This window comes from Propithecus coquereli, unplaced genomic scaffold (assembly GCF_000956105.1).
Source record: "Propithecus coquereli isolate 6110/MARCELLA unplaced genomic scaffold, Pcoq_1.0 Scaffold202, whole genome shotgun sequence".
Taxonomy (NCBI): domain Eukaryota; kingdom Metazoa; phylum Chordata; class Mammalia; order Primates; family Indriidae; genus Propithecus; species Propithecus coquereli.
Genome location: NW_012145190.1, coordinates 44706 through 57016, shown reverse-complemented (window position 1 = coordinate 57016; position 12311 = coordinate 44706). Strand labels below are relative to the sequence as shown.

General features: G+C 50.2%; 1 protein-coding gene across 1 annotated transcript in view; it reads left to right on the top strand.

The window, feature by feature from the left end:
- The first annotated feature begins 9009 nt into the window (after positions 1-9009).
- Positions 9010-12311, top strand: part of CD6 (CD6 molecule) — a 40777-nt gene continuing 37475 nt past the window's right edge. The window contains exon 1 of the mRNA XM_012643979.1: positions 9010-9141. Coding sequence (XP_012499433.1) covers positions 9081-9141 — 61 coding nt within the window. The 5' untranslated portion in view covers positions 9010-9080. The remainder of the gene's footprint in view (positions 9142-12311) is intronic.

Genomic DNA, 12311 nt, shown 5'->3' with positions numbered 1-12311 from the left:
TTTTTCCCACCCCACAGCACTGGCCCCGTTTGAGCAACCAGTGTTCCCTGCGTGGACCAGTGCAGTAGCACCTTTTGGTTCCTGTTCAGCACTGTGGCCAGCGAGCTCGAAACCCTGCAAGGCCCCTTCCTGGTTCTCGGGATAAAGTCTGAACTCCTTTGTCCTACTTGAGGGCCTCCAGGACTAACCGCTGCTGAGCCAATTCCTGAGCTTCCTCTCCTGCTACTCTGTCTCCACGTCTCCTGCCCTACTCTGCCCTCAGCCACAGTCAGCTTCTAGCTCTTTCTCATCTGGAACTTGGCATGTGTTGCTCCTCCAGCCTAGAACTTTCCATGACTCGTTAATATTGGTCCCTCAGGAGCTGACCCAGATGTCACCTCTTCTGAGAAGTCTTCCCTGATTTGTCAAGGCTGGTTTACCCCTCATCTCCCCCTGCAGTGACTCACATCATAACTACCTGCCTACTTGCCTGTTTCTTCCATGGACTACAGACTTTTGAGGACAGGGGTTGTGTTTTCTTCATCTGCATATTTCATTGCCTGGCACCCTGCCTGGTACACAGGAGACACATCCTCTCTAAAGAAATCATTTCTCTAAGGAAATAAACTCTGGTTGGGTCACCTGAGAAAGGACCCTGTTTTGTCCTCTTAAGAGCTGTGTGATCTTCAGCAAGTAACTTAACCTCTTCTGTTTCTTTATCTGAAAAATAGAGGCTGATACTAATCCTTACCTTAGAGGGTTTTTGTATCAAAATGAGATAACCCAGCACCCTGGCTGGCATGTAGTAATGGCTCAGGAAACGTCTACACCTTAATCAGCTAATAACGAAATTGAATACATATTTAGAGATTGCGTACCGGGTGCTGGGTGCTGTTCAAGGTGCTGAGGAAACAGCGGTGAATGAAACAGACAAAAATCTCTGTCCTCATGGAGCTGACATTCTAGCGGCTGTGAGAGACGATAACAAGCAAATAAATGTAGAATAGATTTAATGCCACACAAAACAAAGGCTATCATGAAAAATAAAGTTAGATAAAGAGGTGGGGATGGCAGTGGTTGCTTTTTTGATAGGGTATAGTGGAATAATAATTCGTTACTGCAAATCAGGTGTCTCCACGCCAGCACTGCCGGCACTCTGGGCTGGCGGCGCTCTGTGGTGGGGCGCTGTCCTGGGCACTGCAGGGCGTTCAGCAGTATCCTTTGCCTCGTGGCAAGATGCTAGCTGCACTCCCTCCGCTCAGGTATGACAACCAAAAAATATCTCCAGTATTACCAAATGTCCCTGGGGGGCAAAATTATTCCTAGTTGAAAACTGCTGCTATGGATGTCTGCTGAGTGGTGTCCCCAAAATATGTGTCCACATCCTAATCCCTGGAACCTAAGACTCTTACCTAGTATGGCAAAGGGTTGATTACAGTAAGGATCTGGAAGGGAGGAGCTTAGCCTGGGTCATCAGGGTGTGGCCCAGCTGTAGTCACTAGTGTCCTAATGAGAGAAAGGCGGAGGGAGATTAGCTAGACCCCCAGAGAAGAGAAGCCACTATAAAGACACTGCAGCCACAGCCAAAGGACGCCAAGGGACTCCCGCCACCTCCAGAAGGTGGACGAGGCCAGGGACAGATTCTTCCCTACGGACCCTCGAGGAGGTGCAGCTCTGCTGCCCCCTTGATGTCAGACTTCCGGCCTCTACAACTGTGAGAGAATAAATGTCTGTTGTTTCAAGCCACCAAGTTTGTGCCACAGCAGCCTAGAACACTGATACGGCAGGGATCTACCATCAGCGGGGGCAGGGATCTACCATGGGCGGCGGTGGTTTCACCATCGGAAGTTGTAATTCAAGATTCGAATTCCGATAGAGGAATTTACGAGCGAGCCCACCGACGTGGCCGCGCCCTGTGTGCGGAGCACACGGAGCTGGCCAGCGGACCCAGCCCCCGGATGTCGACAGGCAGCTCTGGATGCATGAAATGGGCAGATGCGAACACCGGGTCCTCCTCCTAGAGTCTTCAGGCTCAACAGGGAAGGGCCAGGAAGATACCGCTCCTCAGCGTCAGGACAAAAACAGCCTTGGGGATTCTCGTCAGTGGTAAATTCAGGATGCGTCAACACTTAAGGCCACCCTAAGCCACGTAGTTGTCAAGGTGATGTGACTACAGGTGATTCTTTTGTGTTTTCCTAATTTTCTAGAGTTCCTCTAATGTAGTTCTGAGGCTTTGATTATTACACAAAGGTCAAAGTTAGCATCGGGGACATCACTCTGCTAGACCCCAGGCTGGTCGGTTCCTGCGTAGAGTGTTGAGTTCAGCAGACACCACACTGGAAGGTTCAATGGGAACCGATCAGGGTGGCGAATAGCCTTGGAAACCCACAGTGGGGGAGAAGAGACAGCTGGGCTGCCCCACAAAGAGGGCTTGTATGTCTCAGGCAATGCTTAGGAGAGGAACTACGGTATTTGGGATGCTAAGTCTCAGCTCTGAGCACCATGGCTGTCCCCTCCCCTCTCAAAGTGGGATCCACGGACCCCTAAGGATTCCTAAGACCCTTTCAGTGGTCTGGAAGGTCAAAATTTTTACATAACAATGTTAAGACACAACTGGCCCTTTGCACTGACATAATTTGCCTGGTGCAAAAGGAATGATGGGTGAAACTGCTTGTGCCTTTGCATGAATCAAAGCAGTGGCAACAAACTGTGCTAGTAGCCACTGGATCCTTTACTCCCATGCGCTCGGAGTAAAAATAGGAGGAAGAATTGCTGGTTTTACTCAAGAGTGTTTTCAGTGAAGCAGTTGAAATTATTGATATTATTAAATCACAATCCTTTGATACGCATCTCTTTAACATTCTATGTGACAAAAGGAGAAGTAGGCAGTACTCACCCCTGCTGAACACCGCGGTACGGCGGCTGCCTCCGGGAAAGCACTTGTGTTGTTCTTCCCTTTGCCAGCTGGACTAGTTTTTCTTTTTCTTTTTTTTTTTTTCATGGAACACCATTTTTACTTGAAACTATGGTTACTCAGACTTAAGAATCTGGCAGACAAATTTTTTGAAGATGAACGAAGTGAGCCTGTCACTCAAAGAAAACAACTGACAGTATTTGTTGCCAATGATGAAACTTGAGCTTTCAGAGATTTTAGAAAACTCGTGTCTGCTGCCATGATCTTGACATCGTCCCGATGCTTAAAGCTTTCTGATGGGATCAGAGATGACATTGAGGAATGTGATTTCTTGATATTGTGTAATGAAATATGTCAACATTTGGAAGATCTGTATAACTCTGTGAAGCAGTATGTTCCAACATGACTGATGCGTGTTATCACAGATCATGCATGGATAAGGGAGCCATTCAAAGTGCAAAATAGACCAGTGGATTTAATTTAATAGCGTACAAAATGTCACTGTATGATTTTGGATTCCATATTGGTACTAACCTTTAGAAACTATCACTTGCCAAATTTTGTTGTAGTATCAGAGAAGAATATCTACAATTATCTAAAAAAGGCTGTTGATATATACTCTTCCTTTTACCAACTGCATATTGCAAGATCAGATTTTTTTCCATGTACTTCAGCCAAAACAACATATCTCAACAGATTGAGTAAAGAAGCAGATATGACAATCTACAAAGCCAGATGTTCAAGAGATTTGCAAAAATGTAAAACAAGGCCACCCGTCCCAGTAATTTTGAGGGGTTTGGAATATATAGTAATTTTTCATAGAAAATGTTATTTATGTTAACATGTAATGAGTTTATTATTGTTATTTTTAAAAGTATTAAATAAATATATTTCTCGGTTTTAATTTCCAATATGATAAATATCAGTAGATATGACCCACATAAACAAAAGTTCTTTGGGGTCCTCTCTAATTTTTAAGAATATAAAGGGGTCTCATGATCAAAAAGTTTGAGAATTGCTGCCCTCTATATGTTAAAAGGTGGGAAATAAACCCCACAAAGATTTAGGTGGCTGCCATATTGGGGAAGATTTTAGGGGTTCCAAGGTCTGAGGCATGCTGGGACATCGCCTCTAGGGTAACAGACCAAGCTTTTGCAGCTTGCACCCCCCACCACTGGGCTCTGAAGCATCCTGTTCAACCCATTTATCATGTGACTTGGAGGGCTACCAGCTCTGGGTGGGGCCCACAGTAAGAGAAGGCACCGTGGCAGGTCCAGGTGGTAGTGCAAGCTGTTGTGCCACCTTGGCCATCAGACCCACAGGTCCGATCATGTCAGGGATACCAGATGAGCAAGAATGCTGTGTGGAGTCTCCGGAAGGCTCTAATGCAAGAGAATTTGCAGCACAAACCTGCAAGTGCTGGACCAAAGCCATAACTCCTGTAGCAGAGAAATGCTTGTCATTTGAAAATCATCTCCTCGGGTGCTACCGGGTCCTCATAGAGACTTGTACCTGATGATGGGTCATCAATGACTAGGTGACCGCAGGGCCCTATCACAAGCCGGGTATTATCATACATACCAGGTTATAAGATCCGGGGAGAGGGAGGCAGCAATCATTGTACAATAAATAGCTTCAGGCCTAAACAGGACCAGAAGGCACAAGTACGTTACACGGACAGATGGCACATACCTCTGTTGCGTCCGTATTTCTCTTTTAACTCATATCTCTCTGGCCTCAAGGGAGCTCCCTTTGACAGAGAAGGAAGACCTCATGCCTGGTTCATAAATGGGGCGGCACAATAGGCTGTTACTAGCCAGAAATGGACAGAAGCTGCACTACAGCCTCACTCAGAGGTGGCTCTGAAGGACAATGATGAAAGAAAGTCCTCAAGGAACTTGAGCAAACCACCCCTTCTAACTTCAGTGTCCTTATCTGCAAGGATATGCTAAGGATACAACCTACTTGGTTGGCTTGTTGTGAGAGTTAAGGGGAAACATTCCATGTGAAGTGTTTGGCACGACAGGAAGTGCTCAGTAAGTACCAGTCAGCATTAAACTTCGCCCTGTGACACGTGGTGGGGTGTGGGGTGTGGGGCGTGCAGTTCAGGTCCTCTCTTCCTCCGGGCCGAGAGTCAGGCTTCCCTCAGTCATGTTGCGTATTCCACTTTGCAGGGCCAAGGTCAGGAGAGAGAGAAGGTCTGGATGAAAACTGCTTGCGTTCTCCACAGGATGCAGAGCCACTAGGTGCCCCTTGCAAATTGAGTTCAGAAGGTCCTGACTCCAGACTTATAAATAAAAATGAGCTCATCGATTTGGGCACCCAGCTGGGTACAACCTCCAGCTTCCTGTTCAAAGCTTCATGTCCATGAAACATGGGCAGCTTGGAATGAGTCATGTCAGTCAGCCCCAGGAACACTCACGTTATACTGTCCTGCCTCTACTTACCCTGTGCCCCCTGCCAGGAGCACCCTTCTCGCCACCCTACACCCAGTCTACCTGCTGAAACCTACCCACCATTCTGCTTGTCCTGTTCTTCCTATTGCATCTCTTTCTTTTCCTCTCCTGCCTTCTTTGGCTTTATGACATGCTCCCTCCCCACCCCGTTTGTTCCACTGTATTGTTCTTCTGGTTTAGTGTGCACATTTAATTTAACAAGGTCAAACGCTAGTGAATATTTTGCCTTCCCACCAAATAATAGACCTTTCTCACTCTGATTAATCCTTACCAATTCATTCGTTATCATGTTCTGGTTCTTTAGTTTTATCTCATTTATTTTCTAACTGTACAAATTAAACATTTTTGTAATTGTTTTATACAAGCAATGCTTATTTTGCCAGGTGAGGTGGCTTGCACGTGTAATACCAGCTACTCAAGAGGCCAAGGCAGGCGGATAGCTTGAGGCCAGGAGTTTGAGATCAGCCTGGGCAATATATGGAGACCCTGTCTCTAAAACAATAAAAAATAGCTGGGTGCAGTGGCTTATGTCTGTAGTCCCAACTACTCGGGAGGCTGAGGAGGGAGGATCACTTGAGCCCAAGATTTTGAGGCTGCAGTGAGCTATGATTGTGCCACTGCACTCCAGCCTGGGTGACACGACAAGGCCCATTCTCTAAAATATAAACATTTTTAAAAATGCTTATTCGATCTACTTCTGTGTTCACGAATTTCTTTGTTCACCCTTCCTACTTGAGTCTTAGACTTTCTTTCTGGGATTATTTTCTTTGTTGTTAAAGAACATCCTCTAGAATTCCCTTAGGTGAGAGTCTGTTAGTTGTAAATGTTGTCAGTTTTCATCTGAAAATGTATCTTTTCAACCCCATTCTTGGAAGATATTCAAGGTTGATGGTTACTTTCTCTTAGCACTTTGAGATGTTATTCCATTGCCTTCTTGCTTCAGTTGTTGATATTGAGAAGTTATCTGCAACTCCGCTTCATAGTTCATCCATCTTCTCTCCAGTGGTCAACCGTTTGCTACTAGAAGTGCTCGGTGTAGGTTTTTTAAAATTTATCTATCATGCTTGGGTTGTGGGAGCTTTAAGGATCTGAGGATTATGTCTTTCATCAATCCGGAAATTTTCCATTTCCTTCTGGAACTCTAATTGGACATATTCAAGACCTTGTTCATCCTCTATGTCTCTTAACCTCTTTCATATTTTCCATCTTTTCATCTCTCTGAGCTCCGTTTTGGGTAAGTGCTTTGGATCCATTGTTCAGCTCATGTGCTCTCCCTTTGGCTAAGTTAATCTGCCGTTTCATATGTCCATTGGATTTCTAGTTTCAAATATTATGTTTTTACATTATTTATACAAGTACTATTTGCTTTTTTTTTTTTAAATCTTCCTGGTCATTTTTAATAGTCTCTTGTTCTTATCTATACCTTCAATGACTAACTTTTACTTCTTTAAGCATATGAAACATCCTTCTATTATACGTAGCATAATTCCAATATCTAAAGTTTTTGAAGGTCTGATTCTTTTGTTTACTGCTTTCTGCCATTCTCGCTGAAAGTGCCTGTGTCCTGTGTTTTATGATTTTTCTGCACGTTCCTTGGAACTTTTTCTGCGGGAATTCTTTAGCGCCTGAGGGTATTTTCACCATTTGTTTCTGCCAAGTGCCTGGGGAACTACAGTTTACTTTACTTTAAATTCTTACGTTGTCTTTGATTGGTTCTTGTTGTGTTGTTGTTTTTGGCCACACGAGCTCTGTGAATTCCACCTCCAGACTTATTTGTGGCCGAGCTGTAGTTAGGGGCATTCAGGGGTGACGTTCCTTTCTCTTCCACTCAGGGTCAAAGCCGAGCCAGGCACGTCCTGTGTCAGCTCCTTCGGGGAGGTTCTCTCCCCAAGTTCACCGCTGTGGGGGTTGTTTTAGTGCCCTTTGTTGTAGCCGGGGGCTTCTGATTTTGTTTTCCACATTGCTCAGCTCTGGGATTTGCTCAGGCTCATTACACTGAAGTTCTGGGCCACCTGGACCCACAGATGCCTCAGGGCAGCCGCTCCTAACCCTCTCTGGATTTGTGCTTCATTGTCATTTTGGGCCTCTGATTATTTCCCTTCACTTCTTGCCATCTCAGTCGTACGTTTTTAAAGATGACTTAAAACATTTTTTTGGTGTTTCGTATCAGGGACTTTTCCCGCACAGGCCGTCTGTCTACCATGTGGTCAGGAATGGAAGTCCAGCCATCCTTCCCGGCCCATTTCAGACGTGTTTCTCTTAGGACCGGGAGACCTCACATTGTGTTCGTCTTACCCTGGCCTGTGGTTTGGTCACTTGTGTTTGTGAACTACATGCTCCTTGAGGGCAGGGATGTGGTTCCTTCTCGTCACCTTCCGCAGAGCCCACTGCAGAGTCCCAGACACGACGTCTCTGCAGATGAGCCAGGAGCTGGAGGCACCGTGCGCCGGCCCGTGCTGCCGGGGACTGTCCACAAGGGGGCGGCTGCGGCCGGGGCCAGGGCGGGGCGGGGCAGGGCGGAGTCTCACTGCAGGACAGGCCTGGCTCCCTGTGGCTCCAAAATCTGCCACATCAAAGCTTCCCCAAGATGGGACCCAAGGAGGCGGAGTCTTCCCCATCCCAGGTGGGGAGATGACAAGGGACTGATGCAGGGTGTGGAGGACCAGGAGGGGGAAACTGAGATGGCCTCACACGGGGCAGGGTGCTGCTTGGAACACAGCACTGTCTGTTCCTGTGTTCATTCAACAGACGTTTATTCAGCACCTACTGTCTGCTCTGCAGAGAGCACGGCAGTGAATTAAACACACCTGGTCCCTGCCTCCTTCCTGTAGCCTCAGGCCCCTGCAGTGACTGGAGAACTCAGCACTTCTCCCTCCCTCCCCTTCCTGGTCCTGGGCTCCCTGGCTCCTGCGGTTCCCCCTGGCCCTGAGGCCTCCCACCCCAGCTGCTGGTTGGAATCCTGCTCATCCTCCTGGGCCAGGCCCCTGCCTGACTCCCACAGAGGAACGCCCTGCCTGGCACCCGGGGGCAGGGAACTGGCCCTCTGTGCCACCTCAGGGGGCCTTGGCTGCCTTCTGTGTAGAAGGACTTGTGGGACGGCCACCTCTCAGACCCTTGCCATTTATGTTTCTCGAAGGCGAGGCTTGGGGTCTTGTCTCTCAAAAGTGCACCAAGACCACACCCTCCTTCTTCCCATTGCTCCCAAGGTCAAGGTAAGCCTTGGGATTTAATCCCATGAAGCTGATTCCATGGAATGGGACAGAGAAAAGGGTCAGTCACCCACTCTTCCAACATGTATGGATGGAGCATCTACTACATGCCAGTTCTCCCTTTTGGCCCCAGAAATGAGGCTCGGCCCCTCCGCTTCCCTTTTCCTTAGAAGACCCTCAGGGAAGTGTGTGTGCGTGGGCGCATGTGTGTGTCTGGCTCCTTGACTCTTGGGGTTCAGCCAGGGTCGGGGGGCTCCCAGCAGAAGCAGCTGGGCTCTCCCCCCAGCCCCTGTAACACCAGCCCAGCTTCCTGGAGACCAAAACCACAAGCAGAGCAGGGAGGCGTGAGAGACACTCGCAGGCTGGGTCTGGTCGCATGCGTGTAAGAGAGCAGAGGAGAGAAAGACTCGAGCAGGAGCAGCAAAGGCAGAGCAGGTGGGCGAGAGGGGCACACGGTGGCCGTGTCTGCCGCCCGGCCCCAGGATGGTGCTTCCTGCTGGCCGGCACGTGTAGCAGTCAGAGATGGCCCCAGACATGTGGCTCTTCCTTGTGACCGCTGGATCGCTGACCGCAGCCCTCACAGGTAGCCCCCCTTCCCTCACCTCCTGTGCTGGAGGACCCGGGTCCTGCCCTCCCGGTCCCCTTTCTGGTTGTTTTCTCGTGGTCACCTTTCTGGAGCCTATTAGCCAAGACTGTACTCAGGTCCTGGGGAGCCTCCAGCTGTGCCAACGGCCGCTGGGGCTTGGCAAGGGCACCGGAGCCCCCTGAGGGGCCAGGGCTGTGTCTGGACAATGCTCCAGTCCTGAGAGGCCCTGGGAGTGAGATAACGCGGGACGATACTTTGAGTCTTACCAGCGGGTCCCCCAGGGTCTGAGGAGAGAGGCGTACCTTCCATCCTTAGGCTCAGCAACTTCTCTTCCTATTTCTTGCCAACTCTCAGGAAGGAGCTGTGCACCTTCCAGAGAAGCAGGGCCACTGACGATCGTATTTTTAATGCCAAAGCCGAAGCTCAGGGCCCGCTGGGCTCATGCACTCACAGGAGAGCAGTTCCAGAGACAGAACTCAGGGAAGCCCAGGGGAGTTCCGGACAGCCAGGCGCTGGTGGCTTTGGCACAACCAGTTGGGGTAGTTTAGGGCACGAATGAGCCGCGTAAGGGCCACCCCCTCCCATCCTGAGCTGCCTCTAGGTGCCAAGACACCCCCAGCACCTGGGCCAGGGGATCAGGGGGCCAGAAAGCTTGGGATGCTGGGCTGTGCACCCCAGATACTTGCTGGCCCTGCTGAGCGTGGGGCCCAAGCCGGCCGGAGCTGGGCAGGGGTCTAGAGATGCAGAGATCCTGCCCCTGTCGGGCCCTCACATTCTAGGGGGTGGGGAAACTGGTGCAGAACCTGCAGCGGGAGCCAAGTGCTTTCAGTCTGGGCTGAAGGAGACCCGGGAAGACACAGTCCAGGGGCATCGGGCTGGCTCAGAGGACTGGGTGCATGTGGGGAGCCTTCTCTCTGCCTCCATCTGCGGGCACGTGCTCCAAGTCCCCTAGCCTGGCAGGTTCAGGGAAAGCCAGCTGGCTCAGGGAGTGGGAATTTGTGTGCCTTCAGCCCTGGGGGATTGGGGTGGTCAGCTTCGCCACGTTCTCGCTCTGCGGGAGTCTACAAAGCCCCAGCTCTGGGAGCTCAGCTGCCTTCTGTCCCTGTGCTGAGACAGAGAGATGGCCCAACAGTGGCCCTGCCTTTTGATCTCCATCGCGGCCACCCTCTCCGCCCTTCCCCAGAGGCCCAGCCATAGGCTCAGGAGGAAGCCAGGTCCAAAAGGTCTGCGGGGGCCGGTTGGCCTCCCCAACCCAGGGCTTCAGACCAGCGCCTCCCACAGCCTCCCAGCGGGAACGAGGGCTGGGGCCCAGTGGGGCTCTGGAGCCCTCCTTGGTGCCCGAGCCTGGGCAGGCCGGCCCAGCAGCCGGCCAGGGGCCCCGGCCTTGAACGGGGCCGCTATCTAGTTCCTGTTTTTGAAACTGTGTGGATATCCAGTTGACTCACTTGTTGTTACTAGTACGAATTCAGTTTTGAAAGGAAACTTTACATCACTATCGTAAATGGAAAACCAGTATCATTTGCCATAAACAAAAGGTAAAGGGAAGCATAATAATAAATGGTAGCAAAACGCAATTTCTATCACACTCTAGCAAAAAGTGAAAAGAAGGCAGAGGCCCAGAGCCACCCTCTCTGCTAGAGGGAAGCGAGGGAGGTGACACAGACCCCCGGCTCCAGCAGTCATTTTCCTCCTGACTTTGCCGACGGAGAGTGCTGTGAGCAGGGCATCGTCTCCTCACTGTGTGATTTAGTGGCATCAAATGCGACCTCTGTGAGCTCTCTTAAGTGTCGCCAGTGGCATCTGTCCTACTGCTGAGACATACGGCCGGGCGGGAAGGGCTTTCCAGGTAGAAGGAAGACTGCAAGCAAAGGAGCCCCCGTCCCCTCCAGGGCCGATGTGAGGGACACGGAACCGTGCCCCGGGCCTGCCTGAGCTTTCCTGGTTCTCCATGCGGGCGGGGCAGGCCCCAACCCCGGCAGCCCTTGCCCTCGGAGGGCAAGGGCGAACCCCATCTGCTTGTAGGGGGCTCTGTGTTGGGCTGGCCATGTTGGGGAGAGGGGATTAGGGTCTCCAAGAAGAAAAAGAAAAGGAAAGAAAAATGATGGAAAAGAGGGAGGAAAGGTAGCCGGAGAAGGAGGCCCATGAAGGAGTTCCAGGCTTTCACCCCAAGATCTATGTCCGGGTGGGGGTGCCTGGCTCTGCCCTGGGGACCACAGGCTGGGGAGTCTGGCTGTCCTGGGCCCTGGCAGACCTGGCCGTAGCCTACCGGCAGACCCCCTCTCCTGCACCCCTTCCCAGTCGCAGCGCTATGCTCGGTTCTGAGCCTCACACAGCGATTTCCCTGCCCCGGCGGCCTGGATTCTGGGCTGGCCTCTCGGCAGGCCTTGGTTTGTGTTGCTGAATGACCAGGGCTTAGGAGTCTGAGCCCTCCAATGTGCCGCTGGTGCTCCCCAGAGCCCTGGGTCCAGGACCCTGCAATTCTCTGCCTTAGTTTCCTGATCCGCCAACTAGGGATGAAGGGGCAGAGAGAATGAACTAGAAGTCCTCGACTGGGGAGGTTGGGCGGGATCAGGAGACCCCAGGTTTTGCCCCAGCCCTGCCCCGAATTCACTGTGCGGCTGTGCTCCTTTTCTTCTCTGGACCTTGACTTTTCCATCAGTGGAATGAGGGTGCTTTGGGCAGACGCTCTATAAGGGTTTGTCCAGACCTGACCCTACAACACAGTGAGAAAAAACCAGGCATTTCCCGCCAGGGCAGTGCCGAGGTCTGTGACTAACCCCATCTTTGCTGTGGTCGGTGAGGTCCTCAAGGGCTGCTTTTGTGCACTGAAAAGGCTGTTTGTGGTTGCTTTAAAAATAATATTTCATTTTTTAAATTAACAAATTAAAAAATGTGTTTTTTCCATAACTTATGAGTTCAACATACAAATCACATTTTATTTATAAGCCCGGTAATTTTTAATAATGACGTTCAGCGATCCTTTGGTTAATATTTGAGCAAATCAAGTGGAACAGAGCAAACTTCCTTAAATAATAAAATACCTTTTACAAATGTAGCTAATTAAACTCCCTTAGATTTGTGCTTTCCAATACGATAGCCACTAGAAACGTGCATTTATAGTGTAGTAGTCCGAACTGAGATATGTAAAGTGTAAGTTATACAACAGA